Source organism: Meriones unguiculatus, chromosome 14 (genome assembly GCF_030254825.1).
Source record: "Meriones unguiculatus strain TT.TT164.6M chromosome 14, Bangor_MerUng_6.1, whole genome shotgun sequence".
Classification (NCBI taxonomy): domain Eukaryota; kingdom Metazoa; phylum Chordata; class Mammalia; order Rodentia; family Muridae; genus Meriones; species Meriones unguiculatus.
In genome coordinates, this window is record NC_083361.1 from 67,966,404 (window position 1) to 67,991,903 (window position 25,500).

At 47.6% G+C, this 25,500-nt stretch overlaps 1 protein-coding gene across 1 annotated transcript in view; it reads left to right on the forward strand.

Moving 5' to 3' along the window:
- The window catches only part of Wdr93 (WD repeat domain 93), a 44,662-nt gene extending 21,902 nt beyond the window's left edge, over window positions 1-22,760 (forward strand). Inside the window, exons 8-18 of the mRNA XM_060367406.1 lie at window positions 156-191; window positions 1,538-1,622; window positions 3,992-4,163; window positions 5,555-5,625; window positions 6,132-6,218; window positions 7,206-7,325; window positions 8,217-8,430; window positions 10,473-10,536; window positions 11,640-11,796; window positions 12,099-12,309; window positions 22,464-22,760. Coding sequence (XP_060223389.1) covers window positions 156-191; window positions 1,538-1,622; window positions 3,992-4,163; window positions 5,555-5,625; window positions 6,132-6,218; window positions 7,206-7,325; window positions 8,217-8,430; window positions 10,473-10,536; window positions 11,640-11,796; window positions 12,099-12,309; window positions 22,464-22,563 — 1,317 coding nt within the window. The 3' untranslated portion in view covers window positions 22,564-22,760. The remainder of the gene's footprint in view (window positions 1-155; window positions 192-1,537; window positions 1,623-3,991; window positions 4,164-5,554; window positions 5,626-6,131; window positions 6,219-7,205; window positions 7,326-8,216; window positions 8,431-10,472; window positions 10,537-11,639; window positions 11,797-12,098; window positions 12,310-22,463) is intronic.
- The last annotated feature ends 2,740 nt before the right edge of the window (window positions 22,761-25,500 follow it).

The following is a 25,500-nucleotide window of genomic DNA, read 5'->3' on the forward strand; positions in this document are numbered from 1 at the left end:
GCCGGTTTACAGAGCAAGTTCCAGGACAGCCAAGAACTACACAGAGAAACCCTGTATCCAAAAAAAAAAAAAAAAAGTTAGGTGTGAATGTTTTCTCTATGATATTTTTGCCTATTTCCCTTTCTTCATCATAACGTTTATTTATTTAATTTCAGGGCCTGAGACCCAGTCTAAGCCCTTACACAGTCCAGGTAAGTACCTTATCACTGAGCTAGCTCACAACCCTCTCTTTTTAAAATTGACCTTTTATATATTTAGCTTGCTGGCTTCAGTTTGCTAACATTTTATTGATTTTTTTTCTCAGTGTAACACCTCTAAAGCTTACTGAGTCTTGTTTTATGCCCAAAATGTGGTCGGCATTTCTAAATGTTTGAAAACATGATAAGTTCTATTTGTTTTGGCCAAATTATTCAAATCTTCTGCATCCTTTTTGCTTTTCTTACTATACCTATATTGTGTTTTACTGGCATTTCTCTGTGCTTGATCCTAACATCCTTTGGAAGAGGAATCTTTAAGACTAAATTTTTGTTCTCTTACTTCTGTGAGTTTTTTGTTTGTGTATTTGATCTCTCTTAGTTAGTTAGTTAGTTAGTTAGTTAGTTAGTTAGTTTGTTTTTCTAGACAGGGTTTTTCTGTGTAGCCTTGGCTATCCTGGACTCACTTTGTAGCCTAGGCTGGCCTCAAACTCACAGAGATTTACCTGCCTTTTCCTCCCTGAGTCCTGGGATTACATGCATGTGCCACCATGCCCGGCTTTGTTTTTGTATTTTGAAACCCTGTTATTAGCTGCATAACACTTTGGGAGGCTATGTTTTCTTATAAACTGACATTTTAACATTGCTCATGTACTCTTTGGTCTCTGGTTACATTCTAAGTCTTTGTTCTGACTAGAATCAGTCAGACATTATTAGTATTGTATTACTAGTATTACTAGTATAAGTCAGACATTATTAGTATTACCCATCCCAGCTTTCTTCTGATTATTTTGAGTTGATACATATCAGTTTTAATACTTTCATTTTTATTAATATTTGAACTGAGAATTGAAGTAGGGTGTGTGTGTGTGTGTGTGTGTGTGTGTGTGTCTGACACAGCATCTCTCTGTAGCTAAAGCTCATTTTATTTAGTCTTGTCCTGTAGCCCGGGGTAGTCTCAGACTCACAATCCTTCCTTCCAAATTCTGGCTTAACCGGAGTTGTTTTGTTTTGTTTTTGACAGCAGAGAGTTGAATTGTGTCTTTTTTATTTTTGTGCTTGGTACATTCTGCATGCTTAGTAAATATTGGTGATAGCATAGGGATATAAAAACAAATGAATTCCACCCCGCAATCAGAACTGATGTTAAGTATAGTATTTAGACCATCTACATTTAATGTTGGTGTTGGCAAGTTTGAGTTTAAATCTACCATCTTTTTATTCCAGCTTTACTTGTTGCATTCATTTCTTCTTCCTTTTCTTTCCATCCTTAAGAATTTTTTTTAATGATTTCATATAATCTCTTTTGTTAGCTTATTGGCTGTGTGTTTTCCTTATTTTAGGAACTCAACATTAGTTTTAAAAGTGACATTAAGTTTACTCAACCAGTTCTTATAATGAAGATTAAACCACCTAAGGCCATAGCAGGTAAGTAAGAGGTAGCACCGGTTCCCTTTACTCTTGGTTTTCCCACCATTTCCCTTGGTAGCTTTACTCCAAATTCCTGCTTTTCTATTTATTAGCAGTAATAGCTAATTAAATGCATAATTTTGAAGGGGACTTTTTTAAACTTAGAGGCTCTAGAACTAAACAAAAGAAAACAAAACCACAAAAATTTAGTTAGAACTAGATCGAAGAGAGACATTATTTCTAATTGTTTAATTAATTCATTCCCATACTTGTGTGTAAATCATTATCTTTTGCTTAGTGCCTGCAACCAAGCATGGAGAGCAGAAAGACAAATCATCTGTACTCTAGACGTTGAAGGTCTACCCAGGGAGTAGAGTATTTAAGTACACGAATTGTACTTAAATAAGTTTGTTGCAAAGCTACAGTTATTAGAAAATATGAATCTGCTGGGCGTGGTGGCGCACGCCTTTCACTCCAGCACTAGGGAGGCAGAGGCAAGTGATCTCTATGAGTTAAAAGTTATTCTAGTCTACAAAGTGAGTTCTAGGAAAGCCAGGACTACACAGAGAAACCCTGCTAGTGTCTCTGTGTGGGAAGGAAGGAAGGAACAAAGAAAAAAAAATGAATCTGTAATTCTAGCACTTGGGGAGGCAGAGGCAGGAGGATCATGAGTTCAAGGTCATCCTCTCACATCATGAGTTTGAGGACACCCTGAACTACATGAGACCAAGTCTCAAAAAGCAAAAGATGAAGTGAATAACAGAAGTATAGAAATATAGAAATACAGATAGATGTAAATAAGTATCAATCAGAAAAATACGTGAATGAAACAGGATGAAAATATCTGAATATAAGCCAGTGGATGAAGCATATTGGAGGTGACAGTATAAAAACTGTCATTTCAGTAAATTGGTTTTCCATGTTGAGACAAACACCTGACCCTTGACTCAACACCATAATCAAAACTAAATTCCAGGTGAATTACAGAAGTCAATATGGAAGACAAAACAAACCTTTTAGGAAATTTAATTTTTAGGTAGGAAAAGACCCTTTTAAAAGAAATATTTATTTTCAATTAACTGTATAAAATGTGTCTATATGTGGGCATGTGCATGTGTGAGTGCATGTACCCATGAAATCCAGAAGGTGTTGAATCTTCTGGAACTGGAGTTACAGACGGCTGTAAGCTGCTTAGCACGTGTACTAGGAGACCAACTCTAGTGGAGTGACCTGTGTGCCTAGCTAGAGAATTGAGGGATTTCCTGGAATATGGAATTTTCAGTGCTTAGCCTAAGAAACTAGAAAAAACTGGGATAGAAAGATAGATTGTAGGTAGGTTGGTGGATGGATGGATGGATGGATGGAGTTGTAAATAAATGTATACCAAGAGACATGTATAAGAATGGCGGTGGTGGTCTGGGGTATAGCTCAGTAGATAAAGCACCTTCTGCATAAGCATGAGGCCCTGAGTTCAGATCCCCAGAAACCACATAAAAAGTGTGGAAGAGCCAGGTGGTGGTGGAGCATGCCTTTAATCTCAGCATTGGGGAAGCAGAGGCAGGTGGATCTCTGTGAGTTCAAGGCTAGCCTGTTTCACAGAGACAGTTCCAGGTTGGGGGCGGAGGGGGTGGGCTATAGAGAGAAACCCTGTCTCAATACAAAACAGAACAAAAAGTGTGGTAGGTATGGTGGTGTGTGCCTATAACCCCAGAACTTGGAGGGAATAGGGGAATACAGGTGGGTCTCTGAAGCTAGTTGTCCATTCAGCTTAGCTTCATCAATTAACTTCAGATTCAGTGAGAGACCCTGCCTCAAAAAATAAAGGTGCAGAGGGATCAAGGAAAGACATCTGACGTCTACCTCTGGCCTTCACACATACCTGTGGTAACAAGTGCACACACACACACAGAGAATGGCGGTAGCAGACTGGAGATGGAGCTTAGTGGTGGAGTGACTGCCTACCGTGCACGAGATCCTGGCTTTGATCCCTGGCTATGGATTTGGGGAATGCAAGATCACTGGGAAGAAAGAAAGGGAAGGTGACCAACAGACACTGCACAAGTCCCGTAAGAGAGGAATGAGTGGAGGGACGGGCTGCTTAGGAAGAGGGAGCCTCCGCAGGCAGCTGGAAGCGATGATGCTCGTGCTGGGTGGAGCCTTGCTTTGTTGGGGAGACAGCAACATTATCCTAAGGCCTTTGCATACCATGGGCATTTACTTGGCCCTGTTGTAGAAAATGTGGGGTGCTGGGCTGGAGGTGTAGAGAGTGAGAACGGTGCCTCTGCCTGGGCTGAGCCTGTACCGTGAGGTAAGGCTTCTGATGGAAGCAGGGGGATCCAGCAAAGGGAAAGGAGGTTTCATTGAATCCTGGGATCTCTTTAACCCAGGCACCACATTTAAAAGCCCTCTGGAAATCTTTTCAAAGATAGAGGACTACTATGGGCTAGGCTCCGGGCAGAATCACTTCATCAAGGATGCGCAGTGGGAGCAACACGTGGAGATCTTCTATGCCTCCTACAAGAAGTACCTGGAACGGGAGGGGGACGAGGAGCCGCTCAGGTGAGCCTGAGGGAGGAGGCCACCCAGAGGAGCAGAGCTGCTGCTGGCTCTACACTCTCTGGACCCAAGCAAGCTTCCTGGATTAATTCCCTCTGAAAAGTCTTTCTATCTCGGGAGAATTTCAGTAGTCTGTCTTTAATTTTACTCGGTTTTTATTTTATATATATGATGTTTCTGACCGTGTGCACGCAGTGCCCACAGAGGTCAGAAGAGGGCCTGGGAGCCTTTGGTACTACAGTTCTAACCAGTTGTAAGCCATCCTGTGGGTGCTGGGAATTGAACTGCTCTGGAAGAGCAGCCAGTTCTCCTAACCACTGAGCAACTTCTCTAGCCCCAGCAGACTCCTGTAAAATGTTCTCTGGCAAGTGATTAAATATAGCTAGAATAAAGGCAGGGAGCTAGAGTTTTAGAGAAGGACGAGCCGTACAACTCAACTGAACAGTCTAATAAGCCCAAAGCCCTGGGTTCAAAGTCCAGCACTGCAGACGAGGGAGAAGAAAGAGGAGATGAGAAATGGAGTTTACTCTAGATTCTTCGTATGTCCTCTTCTCTACTTTTTTCTGATTTTTCAAAAAGGAAATAGCACACAGAGAGATGTCATATAGGTCTGCAGTCATCGCAGTAAGTTAGAAGTAACGTGTACTCACACCTCTGTCAGCAGGTAGGCCTTGTTAGCCCTTGTTCTGATGGTAAGAGTTGAGCTCAGTGTCTGAAGCAGCCATGGTTTTAAGAACTAGCTTGCCTTGCAGCTGTGTAGCTCCCTGGCGCATTCTTGTCTTCACATGAGAGGTCAGACCTCTCATTTTGCTGTCAAGTGAACCTTGAATGTCCTCACTTCGGGACCTGAGTCTGAAGACTAAGCCTTAATGACAGCCCTTTATTGTGACCTGAGACCTTAGCCTGGCTTGGTGGTACCCACTTTGTCCCTACTGCCTAGCAAAATAACTAGAGACCACATTAATTAATTATCACTGTGGCAATACCATGAGAATCTGCAAACACTCCAAATAAGGGGCAGTTTAGTTTATCAGTAAGTATACTTTGAGTTTTGTGACCTTCTGGTAGGAAAGCATTTATGGAATGTCACCCATGTCTGGCCTTTAGGGGATCTCCTCTGAGGACAGAATTAGCCTCCTAAAGCTGGAAGGCAAACTTTCTTAGGCTGGGGCTCCACTCTGTACCCTATTGGCCTGTGAGTGACTCACATCTTCACTAGCACTGTCTTCATCTGTGTCCAAGGTCTGTGTGGCCACCCAGCCCCAGAAGCTGGAATATGGCTGTCATGGGCCCCAGTAGGTCCACTAGCCACTTCTGGTCTCAATTTCATATTGTGCCAGACCTCTTCTTGCCAAGGGGTCTTCGTGACTCTGTTTCCTGTCTGTCTTTTCCAGTATGCCAACCTTCCATTTCATCTGTACTAACACCTTAGCCACAATGCCAATGGATGCCAGGAGCTCTTCAGGTAAATGAGAGTGGGAGAGGGGTTGTCTGGGCAAAGGGAGACGTGCTGCATAGCACCTCTTGCATGGTGGAACTGAGTGAGGGTGGAAATCAGGCTGCCAGCTGTGGCTCGGCAGTGTCTGTTTGATCTGTGTCCCTGAGCCTAGTTTCCCTGAGATGGAAGCCACACAATTTCAGGGAGGGACTGCCCTAAAGAGGCATGTGAGCATATGTCTGCCATGCTGCTTCTGGTTATGAACTCACCTTACAGTAACAGTCAGACCAAACTCTGGCATCCAAATGGATGATGACCTTTCCAGAAGGTGTAAACACAGCCAAGGGGCAGCTGCACCCTAGGAGCATCCTCCATGGAGGTACCAAACTGCTCTTCCCTGGAAGCTCACCTTTCTACTGAGTGGCACCTACTAGAACAAATCACTCCAGACATCACAGTCAACACACTTGCCACACACACACCAAAGGCTGCCTGATACCTTGAAATGCTCTTTCTTCTCTCCCCACCTCCAGGAGGAGCTTGGATCCTTGGCATACACTGGACTGGAAATCACAACTTCTTCCTCTATCCACTGAACAAAACACTGAAGGAGAAAACTGGTACTTTAACCACCACAGCTGAGACGGTGTCTAAGCTCAGGGCTCTAAGAACACATGCTTCTCCAGTTGAGCTGTGAGAGGGTAGCATGAAGGAACCAGAGCTGTGCAGGCAGAAGGAAGGTGCTCAGTGGGGGTTCAAGGTCTGTCCCCGAGTTGTCATGTTTCTTGTGACAGTGCCCAGAGTGAGGTGCACAGGAGCCACAGAATCTTCTGTGAAAGGAGCACGGGCATGGCTTCTGAAGGTCAGAGCTGGTCCTGGCCCAGTGTGGGAAAGTGCACATTCAAGCCAGTTGCTTCACCTCCCAATTCTCATTTTCTTTGAAACACAACCAAGTCACCATAGATCACTGTCTGCCGAGTGTATTGGCTAGAAATAGCAAAATCCAGGAAGTTCAACACGGAGAAGCCCTTTGAAGTTGCAATGCAGGCGGTGATTGTTGTCAGAGACAACCATGGACACAGCCCTACATGCACCCCCCCCCAGGATAAGGCCTGGAGTGGCACCTGTGGTTTACTTTCACTCACACGTGCTTTAGAGGTCAGCTTAAGTATACACAAAGAAGGAATTGCTTTCCTCTAGCCCTCCCAGGCAGCCGGGGCTTCTAATCTGCACTTGTCTACTGACTGGCTGTGGCCTTGGTCAAGCCACTTGCTTTATGTGCCGCAATCTCATCTGTGAAATGGGGTTCTAACAGGATCTGCTGCATAGAACTCCTCTGAGAATTAAGTGAAATGCTACCTGTTAACAAGCCTATCAATGTCCTGCAAGTGGCTGCAAAGAGCTTCTAAACTTTAGCTGTGGCTTATTTTGCTTTGGGAAAGGCGCACAGAACTGAAGAGAGAGGTAGAGAGTCTAGAGAAGGGGCTCCCTGTGCCTATACCCCAGGCTAGGCAGACCCGTCCGGGTGTCAGATCCCCCAGGTGGAGGCACTCGCCAGGGCAGGCTCTGCGGGGAGGGGAGCCTGGCCAGTGATCTCCTCCCTCTAGACTGTGAGAACGTGTGGCCCTGTGCTGCGCCCATCGTCGTGTCTCAGATCAGCAGCTTCTCCTCCTTCCTGGCCCTGGCCTGCGAGGACGGTGTGCTCATTCTGTGGGATATGGCCCAAGGTGAGTTCCCCACGGCGCCCCTCAACTGAGCACTGACAGGTCTCCTCAGTGAGACTCCGGGGCCTGGGAATTCCTTCAATCCTTCATGTCCCCAGTCCTCCTGGGGCTGCTTTACCTGCTTCCCCACCTCCATTCCTGGTACACACCTTAGCTCCTATTGCCCGTGTACTCACTGAGAGCTTGCTTGGCACCCAGCAGTGTACCGGGTCCCAGGGAAACAGCCTTCACCTTTCTTGTTGCACTGCAGGGAAGACACATCTTCCTGAACAGCAGGAGAGATCCTGCAGCCTCCTACCCGGCTCTCAAAGAAAACGGGTCTTCTAGTACTGCCTTGCCCCCATACCAGTCAGCAGGACCTCTGCTAGTGTTAGAACTGAGAGACCTAAGAAGTAGTCAAAGCAAGAGCAGCAGCTGTTCTGGGTGGGCAGCACTGTGGGTGAGGTCCAGGGTCCTGCCCTTTGCAGAAGCAGAGAGAGTGACAGCTGAGAGGACCCACTAGCCAGACTTCAACAGGGATGCAGGGATCAACAGTGACTCTCAGCCCTTAGCCAACAGCTCATTCCCATTTCATCGGGAGGGTATCAGTAGATCCCTGATTGGCAACACACACACACACACTGTTTCTAAGGCCACATCTGTGCACTGTGCATCCCATGGGTAGCTGGGCTGGGCTGTAGGTACCTCCATCCCATGGCTGTCTCTTCCCCCCATTCTTCCTTAGTCCTGGCCCCCCAACCCCCAGTTCCTTTCTAGGCTCAAGGCTCTCAATGACCAGGAGCTTTCCCTCGCAGAGGCTACACATGGCTTGACTTGGTCTTTGCCCCACACATGCCCCTTCCATACTTGCTGATCACAGAACCAATGGCTGCTGCCTCATCTTTTTCTCCCCAGGATTCCTCTTTGGGGTCATTGCTCTGCCTGAGGGGTGTTTCTGCCAAAGCATTCACTTCCTAAAGTTCTTCCTGGTGCATGAAGGGAGGAACATGTATCCTGAAAGCTCAGTGAAATCTGAAGTTATGTGTGTGGTGCTGTGCACTGATGCTTCCCTCCACCTGGTGACAGCCAGCGGGACCAAAGGACCCACCAGCAAGGTGCTCCTTGAGAGGTCAGTGGCCCAGGGACAGGATAAGGCTAATCTGCCGTCCAGATGACACTGTTCCAGAGGAAAAGCTCTGACTGCAGCCCACTGCCATGCCGCCCCTCCAGCCTGAGCAGAGTATCGTGCTTGTGGGTGGGGTACACTGTTGCTGCCTCATACGACCACGGAGAGGCTCAGTTCTCCCTAAACCACTTCCTCCAGTTCCCCTAGAGATGTTTCTGTCTGTCTTTTGTTTTTGTTTTATTTTGCTAAGACAGGGTTTATCTGGGTAGCCCTGACTGTCCTGGAACTCACTCTAGACCAGGCTGGCCTTGAACTCAGAGATCCACCTGCCTCTGCCTCCCTGTGTCCTGGGATTAACGGCATGTGCCACCATGCCCAGCTATGTTTTTTAAATATTATATGTGTGCAAATGAATCCATACAGAATGTATGTGTAAGGACAATGGATAAACTTCCCTTGCCCAGCAGAAACCAATTGTCCCCAATTCCCTAAGGAACTGATCATATATCTTCCTTCCTCCTTGAAGGCTGCTAACTATCAAATGCCACACATCAAGCATCCCACAGTATTACTGGCTGCAGAAAACAGTTCTTCAACATAACTCCCATGCCTGAGTCAGCCACATTGGGTCTCCACTGCTCTTACCTAGCTTGCACAAGCGCTTGCAAGCCTGTGGTGGCTGAGCCAGGGCTAGGGCCTGGGGTAGCTTCTTTCCCACTCCTGGAAGCAGCAGGCTGTTTTCCGGGAAGCTTCAGTTTCCTTCCTCCTGGCTCTCCTGCCTGCTGCCTGAGGCTTTCTCACATGCTGGCCTAAAGGTTCCCAGCAGCAAAGCACAAATGTTTCTCACACTTCTGGTTTTATGTGTGTCTGCTAAGGTCTTCCTGGAGAAGCACATGTCCTGGCCATGCCCACATCCAAACAGTGGAAAAATTTTTGCTTTTTTTTTTTTTTTAGTTTTTAAAAAGATTCATTTTCATCTTATGTGTATGGGTGTTGGGCCCGTTGTATGTTTGTGTACCGTATGCATGCAGCGCCTGAAGAAGACAGAAAAGGGCATCAGATGCTTTGGAACTAGAGTGATAATGGTGTTGTTAGCTAGCATGTGGGTGCTGAGAACCCAGCCCAAGTCCTCTGGAAGAGCAGCAAGTGATGTTAATCACTGGCCCATATCTACAACCTTAGTTTTTATGAGAGTTGCTGCTAAATGTTTGTTTGTCTGTTTGTTTTCAATTTCCACAATGTTTTCCCTTTTTTTATGATTTTTTGAGACAGGGTTTCTCTGTGTAATAGCCCTGGATATCCTGGACTCACTTCGTAGACCAGGCTTGCTACAGAGATACAGAGATCACAGAGATCTGCCTGCCTCTGTGTCCTGAATGCTGGGGTTAAAGGGTATATGTCACCACACCTGGCTTTATTTTTCTATTCTTATCATTCTTTTGATTTAAAAATTAACCACCTATAGCTGGGCAATGCTGTCTCACATCTTTAATCTCAGCACTCAGGAGGCAGAGGCTAGTGGATCTAGTGAGTTCAATGCCAGCCTGGTCTACAGAGTGAGTTTTAGGACAGGCAGGCCTATACAGAGGAACCCTATCTTGAAAAACAAACAAGCAAAACAAAACAAAATAGCCATCAATCTTGATTTTTGCCTCTAAACAATGCATTTATTAAGTTGTGTGTATTTAGGAAATTTATGAGTGGAACCATATTCTATGAACTTCCAATTGGCTTTGTGTTTATTCTATTCCAACTCATTTTGCAACATTGACTGTGAGAGCTATGCATGCTGGTACATGCACCTCCGGTTCAGTTTTCATGTCCATTACATTCTGCTCCTTAAGCAGCCCCCTTCCTGCTGGTGAGTATCTACACAGTTTGTTTGTTTGTTGTTGTTGTTTGTTTGGGGGGGGTGTTACTATGAATGATCTCTTCACATGTCTACTGATACATATTAAGAGTTTCTCTCAGATAAATACCTAAGAGAAGATAATAAAACTTTGAAACCTTTATAAAAAGAGAATGCCTCTTTTTGTTCCCCATAGGTCTATGAGCCACGCGGAAGAAGATGTCTGTAAAGTGGCCCCAGTCCCAGCCTTGCCTGGCATGGTAGGTTCCCAGGTCCTTGTTCCTCTTCTATGAGTGTGTTCCTCATCCCCTCCAGAAAGATTTGTTTTCAGCCTACTGTGTACTAGGCATTGGATTCACTTTGTTCCGTATGGAGAAACTCCAAGTCTGGGGGTAGTGCTCAACAGTAGAGACTAAGCTAGCCCTGGATTCAATCCAAGCACCAAATAAATAGTAACATCAAAGGGAGAGTCCTCACCCTTAAGGTGCTCACATTTTATCAGGAGACAAATCACCAAACAGCTGCCCTGGAACACAAGAAAGGCTGGGACATAATTTGTAATGGATGCATTGAACAGAGAAGGGATCACCTAATGCAGAAGTTATAGGGGGGAGGATAACGTGACTGGAGGGGACAGCAGAGCCAGAGAAGTTGAGTCAGCATCAAAAGGAACTTCCCAGAGGTCGGGTCTGTAGGCATGAAGAGGGGAGAGGGCAGGTGTGGGGCAGAGGGACCAGCCTTTATATCCTGGCTTAAGGGTACAGACATACCTCCTATCGATGAGACCTACAGCATGGAGAAGATGGGAACAGGGAAGATCATCTTCCAAGTGGGGCTAGAACCCATGTGCTGGGCTGCCTCTGGATGCAGCTGAAGGAAAGAAAGGCATCGTGGCTGATCCTGCCACATTCTGCTGATTCCCCAATCCTTTCAGGGCCTGTGATGGAGTCAGGCTAGAGAGAAAGTCTGTGATTCCTGATATGACTTGGCAAAGGAAGAGGCCCCATGCGGCTCTGGGAGACTTTTAGAACACGAGTCTACCAATGTCCATTCTGTGCCCACCAGTCCCTATAGTCCCCAGGAAATGAGTAGACACGAGAGACAACTCCAGGAGAATGAGTGCACAATGAGATAGGAACCTGAGAGGCGTGTAGGAAGGGCCCTGCAAGCTCAGGGCCAACAGTGAGGGGATGAGAGCAGCACCCTGGACAGAGAACCAGACTTTTCCCTGTGGCGACAAGTGTCTGAAGTGGGACAGATGGCAGGAGGTCAGAAGAGGGGGTTCTGGAGCAGGGTCACAAGGTGGCCTCTACCCTCTGCTTTTCTGTGAGAGCCGAGTCTAAGAGATCTCTTTCCTTCCCAGGTGCTAATCTTTTCCAAGAACCATTCTGTAAGGCTCATGGATGTGGCCACGGCTAAAATCATCTGCGCCTTTGCGGCCCCTGTATCCTACCCACCGGAGATGCCCTGGGCGCCACTGTTTATTGTGTCTCCACACCATCCATATTTCCTCCTTTATGGTATGAAGGGCATATGAGGGCCGCCACCCAGCGCTAGGGTCTACCGCATTCTTCCCAGCTTTCCCTGACCTCTCACAAAAGCATGGCAACACTACTCGTTTGCCTTCTCATTCTCTGTCCCAGGCCAGAGGAGGCCGCAGCTTGTTCTTTGATAGAATGCTGGCAGTGTCTTTTTTGTTCTCTGGAATTAAGTAATTGCGTCCCATCTTAAGCCAGATAAGCTGAGCAGTCCCATACCCTCAGGACCCTAGCCCCATGGAGAAAGCAGTCAAACTGAACATGTTGGTCTCCTTTCCTCACAGGAGCCCATCCAGATGATACTGATGCCACCACCTCTACTGATGATTACAGCGATAGCCCACACTCTGTCTTCTATTTTAAATTTGAGGAATACCCCCTCCTGAAAGATCTCCCCCAAAATTGCACCATTTCTCAAAAGGACTTGGAATGTAACCAGGCCTTCTCCCAGATGTTGTCACTGGAGAAAAGATGTGAGCAGTTCCTCCAGAAGAGGTAAGAGCCCTCCCATCACATGGGGTTGGGTCTGGATGAGCCATCACTGGCTGTGGTTTGCAGTTAAGAGCCTTTCCATACTTAATTGTTGCTAGCTGAAGGGTTTTACCATGTGAGCCAACCTATCCTACTCTGTGAGCTACAGGCCAATGAGAGACCCTAAAAAACAATGCAGAGCTGGAGAGATGGCTCAGCAGTTAAGAGTAGTGGCTGTTTTTCCAGAGGACCCAGGTTCAATTCCCATCACTTACATAGTAGCTCACAGCCATCCTCCAGGAGATGTGATACCTTCATCTGTCCTGCCCTGGCCTCAGGCATGCACATGGTGCACAGACATACGTGCAGGCAAAACACCTATAAGCTGGGGGTAGAGACTCAAAGACCAATCAGCAGGACCAAAGTCCAGATTGAGAGACTGTATTAAGTATTAAGAGGAAAATGCTTCTCACAAACCAGCCTCCAATGCACTTCACAGGGAACTCTTAAAGGCAAAGAACGCAGAAAAACTACATTGGCAGTTGCAACCAGGGAAGTAAAACAAGCAAGCAGTTTAACAGAAGCCAAAACACATGCAGTTAGCTGGGGCATTTCAACTCCAAGTTTCTAGAACAGTACCCATGGGTACTTTCTCATGGGGCTTTTCACAGCAAGGGGGCAGAAAAGGAGGGTTCTGTTTCACGTTAGGCCAAAGATGGCTCCCACTGAGACAAGACAGAGAAACGTTTGACCTGTCACACTAAACACATGAAATAAGATAATAAAAAATTGCATCTTTAAAATAAACAAGGTGGATGGCTCTTGAAGAGCATGCATTCATGCCCATGCACCAGTATGAAAACATACCCATACTTATATACCACATCAAAAAGAAAAGAAACAAAAGAAAGAAGAGGAGGAGGAGGAGGAGGGAAGGAAGTAATGCTCTACTCAATTTCCCTCCTGTGACTATCCCTTATTTTCCCCCACTGTGGATTATCAGATATTGTTATAACAGGTTCAGCCAGCTATGGCCCGTGGACCATACCCACACAGTTTCTCATTTTGAAAATTAAACTGTTTATGTTGGGGCCAGGGTTGTGCATGCTGGCCAAGTGCTCTAGCACTGAGCCACGTCCCCACCTCCTTTCGTATTTATAATAATTGGTTTCTTATTCTTTGAGAGCATCATAGATATACACAGTATATTTTAATCATATCCACCCTTTACTGCCTTTCTCCACATCCTCTCAGGACTGCGCCCCCCAACACATTCCCCTCTAATTTTATGTACTTTGTTGTTGATTTTTTAAAACCCATTAAGTCCAGTTAGTGCTGCTCATATGCACATTGGTGTGGAGCCATTATTAGAGCATGGACAACCCAACAGGGGCTAAACCCCTGAAGAAAAATGACTTTCCCTCCCACAGTAGCCGGCAACTGCCAGTAGCTTTTCAGATAAGGGTGGCTCCCCAAACCCTTTCTCATCCACACTGTAATGCTGATTGACTTGCTCGGTGTAGTTCTTGTGGATGTAAACCACAGCTGGGTGAGTTCATGGGGGAAATGGTGCTGTCAGGTCCAGAAGGCATTGCTTTAGGTTGACCTCTGACTCTTGCAGACTTAGTACTACTTCGTTGATGTCCCCTCTGCGTTGGCGGAAGGAAATGATATGTACGTTGATTTAGGGCTAAGCACTCTATATTCACTTACTCTGCACTCTGAGCAGCAGTGGGTCTCTATAGTAACCACCACCCACCGCAAAAGAATCTTGTTTACGAAGGACGAGAGTTGAACTGATATGTGGGCATAAAGATAAGTATGTAGAAGGTAGTTTAATACTATGTCCATTTAGCAAAATATTATAGTAGTAGGTTTTCCCTTTGGGCTTATGGCCTCCCCCCGTGATGGGTCTCTGGTCAGGTTTACAGTACCAGAGCTGAGTTCCCTTCTGTGGAGCAAGCCAACTTTAAAGTCCAATTTTAAATAGTAGTTGCTCATCCCCGTAGCGTTCATGCCACTACTGCACCGATGGGCATATCTTGGCAAGTTAGTTCCCGTCTGAGCCAGACTGTTCATTATTTTTCTTCCTCAGCTGCCTATAGAGCACTTTCATCCTATGACCAAAGTGCATGGTGTCTTTAGCAACAGCGTCTTACCATCAAGTCCCCTCGGGCAACTAAAGAGCAATGGCAGTACCCTGTAGTGTAGTGGGGTGGGAGGTCAGGATCTGGTACTCCACCTCGACAAACCACTCAGAAGGACGTATCCCACATCTAACACTGGCCTTCTGGCAGGAGTGCTCACTCTCTCTCCAGGGCCTACTCATTTTAAAGTCAGTCTTCCTGGAACACAACTTCACAGTTATTCTGTGGCCGCTTGTGTGCTACCATGCCAGAAGTAAGGAGTTGCAATAGAAACCCCATGACTCTCGAGGTCTGAATTACTCTCTGGCAATTTATAGGAAATGTTTGTTCAACAGTGATCTCTAACTTTCTTTTCTCCATCATAGATGGTCATTATGGGTGAATTTCTTGAATTTCTTCTTTTCCACTTCTCCAACCCTTCCTTTCTGGGGAAAAAAAAAAGCCCAATGAACAGCTCTCAGACTCTGGAGGACAGTACTCTTCTAATCCAGTTCACAGGACATTTCAGAATGGCACAAATCCTTGGTGGTTCCTAAGTGGGCTGGCCACTTCTTTTACATAGGATAAGGTCATCTGTGGGTCCCTATAGTCTCATCCCTGGCCTGACATTCCAGAGCTATGTGACTGGCAGGTCCATTCCCTTCCAAGACAACGTTAGCCTCATAAAAAAAATGGCCTCTGAGCTTCAGTGGTTTCTTCGGTCAGTGTAATATCCATCCAGTCCATCAGACTGTCTCCCCTTTCTTCATTTAGACCTCTCTCTCAGGAAGTGCAATGGCCAGGTTATAGAGGATTAGGACCAGACAGGCCTAGGTTGGAATCTTGACTCTCCTGTTCACTAGATGTGAGACCTGCTGGGTTACCCTCTCAGAGCCTGTGTCCTTGCTCACAGGTGCAGAGCATCTACCTCCTGCCAGGCCATGTTCTGGCATTTTGATTAGGCCTAACTTCTAGGGCTTATAGGTTTTAGGTAAGATAATACATACAAAATGCCAGGTGCAGTTTGTGTCTTTGATTGGTTTTATTTTGTTTGTTTGTTTTTGTTGAATTTTTTCAACACAGGGTTTCTCTGTGTAACAGAGCCCTGGCTGTCCTGGACTCACTTTGTAGACCAGGCTGACCTTAAACTCACTTACCTGGGATTAAAGGTGTGGGCCACCACACCCAGCTCCCAGTTTGTGTCTTAATCACGGTTCTACTGCTGTAAGAGAGCACGACCAAGGTAACAACCTAGGAAAGCATTTAATTGGAGGTTTTCACATAGTTTCAGAGGCTTAATCCATTATCATCATGGCAGAGAACATGGCGGCAGGCAGGTTGGAAAAGTAGCTGAGGGCTACATCCTGATCCCTATGTGGAGAGCGACAGAGAGGCACAGAAACAGACAAATAGAGACAGAGACATGGAGAGAGAGAAAAAAAAATGAGAAAGAGAGAAAGTCTGGGTCTGATGCAGGTTTTTGAAACCTCAAAGCTCACCCTCAGTGGCGCACTTCCTCCAACAAGACCATACCTCATAATTTTTCTCATTTTTTCAAGTTGTGTCACTTCCTAGTTTCTAAACATTCAAATACATGAGCCTGTGGGAGCCATTCTCTGTAGACCAGACTGGCCTCAAGGGAGCCATTTTTACTCAAACCACCACAAGTGGTTCACTCTATAAATAGCAGGTATAATGTTTCCTTTCCTTCTGTTTGAATGCCGTAGGGCCAGGGAGATGAATCAGAGGTTAAGAGCACTTGCTGCTCTTGCCAAATACTGGGGTTTGATTCTCAGCATTTATATGGTGGCTTACAACTGCCTATAACCTCAGCTCCAGGAGATATGATATCATATTCCGGCCTCTGAGGGCGCTGCATGAATTCAGTGAACACACATACATGCAGGCAAAACATCCATACACATAAAATAAAATAAATAAATTTAAAAGAAGAAAAAAATCAGAATGCCCTGGGGGGTAATCCTAAATATGACCGCTAGGTGGCAGCGTAGCTTGCCTCTGCTTTCTCTCTCTCGCAGGGCCTGCCTCTGCGTCCCTCACACTCTTCTAGAAAGACAAAGTCTTAGGGTGCCTGGGCAGCCACCACCACCAGCAGCACTCCAGCTCTCACCTGATTCGCCCTTTCTACAGTTGTGCTGAGTGGCTTAAGTGGCTCTCAGTAGCTCATGCAAGGAAGTGTGCCCCTTGATGGAGAAAGAACCATGGTCTCATGGATCTTGGACGAGGAAAGGGACAGTTCCGCTGACAGCGCCTGGGTTAAAGGTTTAGCAGCAGTGCTCAAGAGCTCTCTCTTTCCGACCCTGGGGACCTGCTCTTCGGATAAATTTAGGGGAAAGTATCATGATTTCTACATCGTACTTCTAAATGGTCAGGAAAGTATTTATAGAAACAGAGTAAAAATGGTAAGAGGTGGTGAAATCTAGGCAAATGTTTACAGAGAGCCCAAGGGAGATAAAGCTAAGGATGGTGGTTGAAGGTTCATTGCGCCATTTGCGCCCTCTTAACAAGTTTGAAAGTTTTCAAAAGGAAAAGACAGGGAGAGATGATAAAATATGGTTGACAGTACCATGCTGGTTTTGAGTCGGGAGCAAGATGGGAAATGTGTATTTGTGGGAACGTTGGTTACAGTGGTGTAATGAGCACGTGTGGTGGTCTGCTTCGTGTTTTCTTCTATCTGAAACTTCTCTACAAAAAGCCTCCTTTGTTTTGGCAAACAGACTGCAACAGTAGGGAAGGCATGTCTCAAGTATGAGAATAGGCCGAGGCTGTGGGGAACTGCCTCCAAGGGCCATGGCCTGGAGCTTCCTGATGTTCCCTGGGTGGGCGGGGGCTCTGTGACCTTCCAGCTTATTGAGCTTGCTTCCTTCCATTTCTGTCTAGTCTCAGCCACCTCCGCCCTCTATTGGTCAGAAAGGGTGACATTTCCCACTTTCCCTAAAGGTCATAGACACTCACCTGTGGGAACAGACCCAGGGCCACAGCAGCAGTCTGAGTAACTGACTTCCCTCTGGCCACAGACTGACATTTTTCACCCGTAACAAAATGACCTTGCCACAGATAACTGCTGAGCTTAATAGAGTAAATCCCCACTGTTATTTTAAAAAATACTTAAAGGCCAGACATGATGTGACATGCCTTAACCTTAGCACTTGGGGAACTGAGGTAGAAAGAGGGATTTGAGACTAGCCTTGGCTACTTAGAGAAACCCTTTTCCAAAAACAGAGAGAAATAGTATTTATTAGTGTGTGTAACTGTACACAGATTTGTAGAAATTTGGAAACCATGAATATACAAAAAAGAAATTTAAATAACCCATAATCCTAGCACCCCAAATCATCAGTACCACTATTAACATTTCCTTCCTGGTCATTGAGCTTGGCATTTTCACGGAGTTACGATCACATTTCATGCTAACTCTGACTTTATGTTGCTTCAGAATATAACTTTGCGTAAATACGTGCATGTATGTGCATGTTCATATAAGGATGTGCACGCACGTGTGTGTAGTGTCTAGGAGGCGGCACCTCAGTATTCGTCCTTACTCTTTAGGTGTCACTCACTCCGGGCATTTTTGTTTGGTGGTTTTGGTTTTTCAGTTTCGTTTGTTTTTATTGTACTAGTTTGTGGTGGGGGGAGGGGTGCATGTAGGTTCTTTCCTTCCCAGCACTGAGATTACACAGTTGTACCACCACCGCCAGCTTTTTATGTAAGTTCTGGGATCAAACTTTGGTCTCCACAGTTGCATAGCAAGCACTTGATGGATGGAATTGTCTCCCTAGCCCCTGGTTTTTAGTTTTGAGAGATACCGTTATTGTGCTAGTCCGCTTCCTAGCACTGTAACAAAATACGTGAGGCGATTAGCTTGCAAGAAGAAAAAGGGTTATTTGGCTTACAGCTTGGTAGATTTCAGGCCATTGTCATTGGACCCTACCGCTTTGGGTGAGGCAGTGCGTTACAGCGGGGAACACGGGACAGGACAAGCCTGTATGTACTCCCTGACGCTCCAGGCTAAGCTTCACAAGAGGAAGAAGTACAGCCCTGGGTATAGAGCAGAGCTTCACTCCTTGATTCCAGATTAAAGCTGTACAGACGACACACTGTGGGTTTCTGATCCTGCTCTCGTTGTCTGTTTGGGAAACAATAAACAAGAGGGTGAATGGGTCCCAGGTGCCTGTCACCAAACCCTGCAGCCCACCTCGGGGATTCTGGCCTGCGGGAAGGCCCGCTTACTCCACCAGGCACCTTCCAGATGCCGCATGGTGTGCAGACTGTGCTCCCTGCAGCCCGTTGGGCTCTGGCCTGGAACTAAGAGGACGGTCGCTTGTTCGCTTGCCCATGTGAGAACATGCTGGCATTCTCTGAAAACCAGGACAAGCCTGTGGAGGCCGCCACCAGATGGAAAGGAAGATGTCAAAAGAAGGAAGCTTAGGAAATAAGGTGCACCAGGGCTTAAAGCTGAGGAGCAGCCCTCAGCCTTGGGCATGTGTGGGCACCTGTGGTCTAAAGCTGAGGAGCAGCCCTCAGGCTCATGTATATCAAGCTCATGTGTCTCTGAGTCAGAAATAGAGTGGAGGGGCGGGGCTGACTTTGGGGACCCAGAAAAGGCAGCAAGGGACAAGCCAAGGCAGAGACAAAGGAGATGTTGCCACTCAGAGTAGAGGCAGCTGGGTCACCCCAGAGTGGTCATGGCCACCTACAGCGTGATTCCTTTGACTATTTGGCAATGAAGAACAAGGGGGAGGCAGACCTTTTATCCAAGACTGGTGCCACCTGGCAAGAGAAACCCCCCCCCCCCAAAATGCTCTCCAGGGAGTGATACCCTTTCCTCTCCATCACCCCTGTGCAGGGGTCCTTTCCTCGTGGTGATAGAGAACTTCAAGTGTTCAAGTGTCTCTTATTGCTTTGGAGGCATGACATGGCAAGTGGCTTAGGTAGGCAGCACCCCAAAGGCTCATGTGTTGAAAGCTTGGGCCCCCGCTGGTGGTGCTATTGAGAGGGGACTAAGGGAGCTAACTTCATCAGTGGGTTAGCCTGTCTGTGAGTTCACAGCTGAAGGGTTATTAGGGTGGAGACTCTGGGCCACCCGGAAGCCTAGCGCCGGCAGCCTCAGTCTTGCCAGGCTGGTATTCGACAGGGAAGATGAGGAAGTTTTGGTTCCTGTCAGGTTTCTGGCATCCCCAAAGCTAACCGAAAGTTTGTTCAAACTTGTGATGAGGGCACTAAAACAAACAGGAAGTCCAGGATTGTAGAAATGACAGCCTAGGAGCCTGCCTGCCAGAAACAGTGGCCTGCTGGGAGGAGAGCATGGTCAGTGTAATCTGGCTTCCTTGCCAGGCCCTAAAGGCAGGCTCTGTCCACACTGGCTGTTTGCAGAAGTCCCACTGGAAACAGTCTGGACAAACTACTGTAAGTCTGCGGCTTTGAATCTATCACTACATGGACCCTAAGTGTTTCACCTATGTGTGATTGTTAAAGATTTATTTATATGCATGAGTGTTCTGCCTGTGTGTGTGTGTGTGTGTGTGTGTGTGTATGTCTCTGTGTGTGCCTGGTGCCCTAGAGGCTAGAAGAGGGTGTCAGATCCCCTGAACTGGAGTTATAGGCAGTTATGAACTACCACATGGGTGCTGGGAACCGTTATTTGGACTTTCGGGGAGAGCAGTAAATGCTCTTAACTGTTGAGCCATCTCAACTGTTGAGCCCCTGCTTCATCTCGATTGGATTGAACGATAATTAACTTCAGAAACAAGGAGTAATCAGAAAAGATAACAGAGAGAGAAGGGAAACAAAAACTCTCGGAACATGTTCATGTACGTGTGTGTGTGTGTGTGTGTGTGTGTGTGTGTGTGTGTGTGTGTACATGTGCATGTGTGTAGACATAAGCTGTCAGCTAGGGACAGCATGGAGGTGTGGGCACACATGGCCCAAAGCCCCAGCATGTCAGAGGAATGCCTCCACACAGTGTTGGGGACAACTCTCTGAAGCCCCAGATGTTGTGCCTCAGAGCAAGCAAAACAGGTTTGTCCACAGCATGTGATTCAAATACCATGCTCAGGGCCAGGAAAGTGTTCCTGCAAGTCTGATCCCGGGGAAAGCAGGGAGCTGGCCTACCTCCGAGCACGCTGTGTCCCCTCCAGCTCCCCTCGGCTCCTCAGAGTACTCACCGCAGGTAGGCCTGACCATAGGCTCTGGCCCACAACACTGACGGCAGCTCTCTTCTCCACGCAAAGTCCCTCCCCTCCTCAAGACAGGCTTTCTCTTTGTAGCCCTGGCTGTCCTGGAACTTGCTTTGTAGACCAGGCTGGCCCGGAACTCAAAGAGCTCCATCTGCCTCTGCCTTTGGTAGTCTTAACAGAGTGTGCCACCATGCCTGGCTGTATCTTTCCAATTGTCTGTCAGTTTTAAGAGTTCTTTGTCAGACAGGAAAGATGGCATTTGCCTTTTTAGTCTCAGCACTCAGAGGACAGAGGCAGGTGGATCTCTGTGAGTTTGAAACCAGCCTGGTCTACATAGCAAGTGTCAGTCAAGCCAGGACTATATAGTAAGACCCTGTCTAGGAAAAAAAAAAATCTTAGTCATTACATATCACATTTAATTTTTCCTATTTTCTTTGGAGAAAGCAAGAACCTAGAAACACCTAACCTAGACCCTAAGTGCCCATAACATAAGCATCATAGAGCTAGGCTTGCCTCACGTCTCCTTTGGGCTTGGTGGATGCCCTTAGAAAAGAGTTTCCACATCAGGGCTCACTCCGCAATGTGCCTGTAGACCTGCAAGCCGGGCGTCTGACTCTGGCGCCCCCTAGTGGTGACTATGGGAAACGGCGGAGGCCATTGAAAACATGAATGAGCTCTTTACAGAAATCATGGGTGGCACATGCCTTTTATCCCAGCACTTGGGAGGCAGAGGTAGGCAGATCTCTGACTTTGAGACCAGCTTTGTCTAAGGAGTGAGAGTTCCAGAACATCCAGGACTATACAGAGACTCTGTCTTGAAAAACAAAAACAGACAAACAAACAAAACCCAACAAAATAAAAAATAGTCTTTACTTGTTTCCAGATCCAGAGAAAAAGCCAGTCAGGAGTGCCGATATGGCACCTCTTCATACCAGTGAAGAATGCTGAGTATGCATTAATTTTATAAGTCCTTTCAAGGACTTTTTAGAGCCATGGTGGCACCATTTAGGCATGATGGCACAAGCCTTTAATACCAGCACAATGGAGGCAGAGGCAGGCAGATCTCCTTGAGTTCAAAGACGGCCTGGTTCATATAGTGAGTTCTGGTCAGCCAAATGTATATATTTGGCTTTTAAATTTTGCTTGTTTCTTTTGTTTTGTTTTTTTGATGGGTATGGAGCTAAGGGCCTTTTGAGTTCTGGGCAGATGCTCTGCTGCTGAGCCATCTTACCAGTCCTTGATATTTCCTTACAGTTATTTTTTACAAGAATTTTTTAAAGTTACAATTACGCCTGTGTCATCTTTTCTGAATGCACAGCACATTCCTACAAGTGTCTAAGGGGGCGAGGAGAGGGCATCAGGTCTCTATTAGCTGTCCTCTATAGCCTGGGTCTTCTATAAGAGCAGTAAGTACTCATAACCACTGAGCCATCACTCCAGGACCTAAATTTTCATTTTTAAAAGGCTGACCTCTGACCTCTGCAGATGTGAATCACAGACTCTGTGCTTTAGATCTGGCTTCTGTCACTCAGCAGAGGGTCCCTACTGTTTGCCCCTGTTGTAGTATGTATGAGTGCCTTCCTTTAGGAGGCTGAATGATTCCCTTGGTTAGCTTGTCTGTACATGGGCTTTTAGGTCCTCAGTTCCCATCCCGTCTTCACTGTGCCCTGTACCACAGAGTAGGAGGCCTGCCATTCTTAGTAAAGGCCCTCTGGATGCCTCTCGTATGTCAGGCTGAGGCTGGTGGGTAGAGGTGAAGCCGAGTTTCCCACCTTAATGCTCAAGGACAGCCAGGGGGACCAGGGGGTCCGGTGGCTGTGGTGACACCTCTCATTTCCGGTTGTGTGGCCCTCAGCTTCCAAAAGCTGTTGAATACCCAGGTGAAAGGGCATGATCACTGGACACGGCTGCGCAGGCACTCCATTTTCCTCCAGAAAGAAAACCTAAAGAAGTGACCAGCCTGGGACTCCAGAGGAGTCTCCACGTTGTCAGCCACTCCCAGGGACACCGGAAGGCAAAAGGCAATGACAAAGAGCCATAGCTCAAAACCTGAGACCTCCGTGGAGCCAGCAGGGTCAAGGTGTTCTGCCGACCTTCAAATCCTAAGTGCCCCATGGGGGTTAGATGTGTCACTCAAATAAACAAACTGGCAGCTCCATGCATGTGGCTCATCATTTCCACCCAGTCCTGACTCCAGCAGGGCCCAGCTCCTTTTCTTTCCACATGTCTCCCACTCTAAACAGTTCCTCAGAGACTGTCTCTGAAGGGCTGGAGTTTAACTTGGTAGGAAAGTGTGCATGGAGCAACACTAAGAGGCTCTGGGTTCGGTGTCCCAGGAGAAAGAAAAGGAAGAAGGGTCGGAAGAGTAGAGGCGAGTGGTAGAGCCTTCAGGCCACACAGATTCCAGAGGGCTCAGGGCCTGGAGGGAGATGGTTCACTAGAAGGGACTTGGTATCCTGGGGAACTTGGAGAAAAGAAAAGCGTGGCTTTCTTCCAGAAATTGCTTCTCCCTGGAAAAGGCCCACTCCTAGACTCTCAGGGGACTTTCTCTCTGGTGACACCATGTGGCCATGTTGAGAACTGTAGGAGGTTACCTCCCAACCTGGCCCTAGGCCGTCCACGGGTTCCCTTCTGGGTTCCGATTGACCTTGAAGGTCGGCCCTGCCACCTCGTGGTGCCCCATCCACCTCTTCTTCTGGGCCACATGCCTTGCCCTGGCTGGAGCTGATACAGAGCGGCCCAATGTCCCAGGATAACATTGTGTTCTGTCCTGTTCCTCAGTGGGAATAAGAACTCAGCACCCAGCTTCTCCCTTCCTCCCTCTCCACTCTCCTTCCCTTTCCCTCCCACTCTCTCTCTCCCCTTGCCACTCCTCTTCCCTCCCTCCCTCTCCCTTCTCCTCCCTGACAGTGCTTCCTTGAGATGAGCTGGATGGCTTGGGACTTCCGCCTTGACCTAGGATAACATCCATATGCTCAGAGACAGGCCTCACATGAGCCGTGTGCTCCACACGTCAGCCCTTATGACTGTGCCTGGCTTACACAGGAGCATGCAGACCCAGCGTATATAGCTTGGAACAACCTCGAACGTTCTGATCAATTTTTCCTACGGGCCAGAAACCTAGCTGCATTGCCACAGTCAGAGAGGCATAGCTGGCTGGAGCAGCTGCCGCCCACGAGTAGAGACACTCCTGCCCCAGGAGCAGTGTGGAGGTAGCATGGGGGTCACCCAAATCTCCCTCAGCTCCGCCCCCCTTCAGCTAAGCTCCCAGCTGGTGTGAGCACTGCCGAGGGGAGAGCTATGGAAGGAAAGGTAAATGGAGGGAGTCTGCCAGCTGCCATGTCTGCCAAAGACACAGGCCCTCTTTACTTCCTGTGTGTGGGTCAAAGGGAAGAGAGAGCCTGAAATTCCAGGGTATTTTAGGTGTGACATCCATATTCAGGACCCAAGCAAAGGGGCCAGACCTGGCAAAGCCCACCCCAGGCTACAAGGTTCTCAAGACACCATCTAGGGGTCAGCGTACCACCCACCGAGGAAAGAGCTGGTTCTGAGAGAGGTTCTTCTCCTAAATGAGAGACCCCGAGAAACATCAGGAGGAGAGCAGGATGATGTACACAGTGCCCAAGTACAAAACTCAACATGGCATTCACTCTCACTGTGGCTGGTACCAGGGAAGGCATGAATACAGCGGCCTGGCCTGGCCTTGGACAAAGAGGACTTTGTGGCTAGATGAAGCAATCTTTCCCACCCCACCCCCACTCCCCTCTCCCAGTTTCAGAAACCGACTGTACTCTTCCTCGGATGGGCTTTATTCACCAGGTGTGGCCAGAAAACCCATGTGCAGCTGGTCTGAGCTTGGCCACTTTTCTCATTCTCTCAGGACCCCATCAACCCCAGTTCTCATCTACCTGAAGCTAAGTCAAACTCTCCAGTCTGCCCAAGGACTGTCATCTGCTAATGAGGACCTCCTCTTCCTCTGCCCTGCCTTCTTCGGATAACAATGGCTTAGGTATTAGTTTTAGGTATATGGGTGTTTTACCAGAATGCTTGTCGGGACACCATGAGCATGCCTAGTACCAGTGGAGGCCAGAAGAGGATGTCAGGCTCTGGTTACAAACTGTAACTGAAGTTTATAGACAGTTGCAAGCCACCATGTGGACGCTGGAAATCGAACCTAGGTTCTCTGGAAGATCAGCACGTGCTCTCCACCACTGAGCCAAGTCTCCAGTCCCTTTCTTGGCTATTGAACCATCAGGTTGGCTGCTGCTCCTTAAAACACCGGCTCATCAGGATCCACATAGTACAGCCATCTTGGCTTGGACCAGCCCCACTCTGCCCACACTGCTGGCCAGGATGTCCTAGAGCTTGTGTTCTGTGCTTCCTTGGTGCAAATGCAGGTGCCACGCCCGTGGGTGTGGTGGCCAGCCGTGTGGTTATCCTAGACCCCAGTAGCCCCACTTTAGGAGACATCTCTTGTGTGCGTGTACGTACGTGTGCATGCTCCTGCTTCCTGATCTGCACTTGCCAGGCAGCAACAGGCACCACCTTCCTCACATAGTTGGGGTTCATGGACACTTAGCCTGGCCAGCAGCCGCTGCTCTGCATCACTGGTGGTCCTTCACCACCCAGCTCAGCTGGAGAAAGCAGCTCCCTCCCTGGAAGAAAGGCAGCAGGGTGCAGAGTGGGCTGGCTGGCCCTGGCTCGATGCCCAGGTGCCCATGTGATTGTGCCATTGCCCAGCTTCCTGTCGGAAGCCCCAACCTCTCCAGAACCCTGCCAAAGACCTGGGAGTTTGGATGCCGCCTGACACACGGGCTCCGGAGTCAATCTGTGTGCAGACACTTGGCATCTGTTAGAACCTCACCCTTCCTTATAACGGCCCATCACCAAGC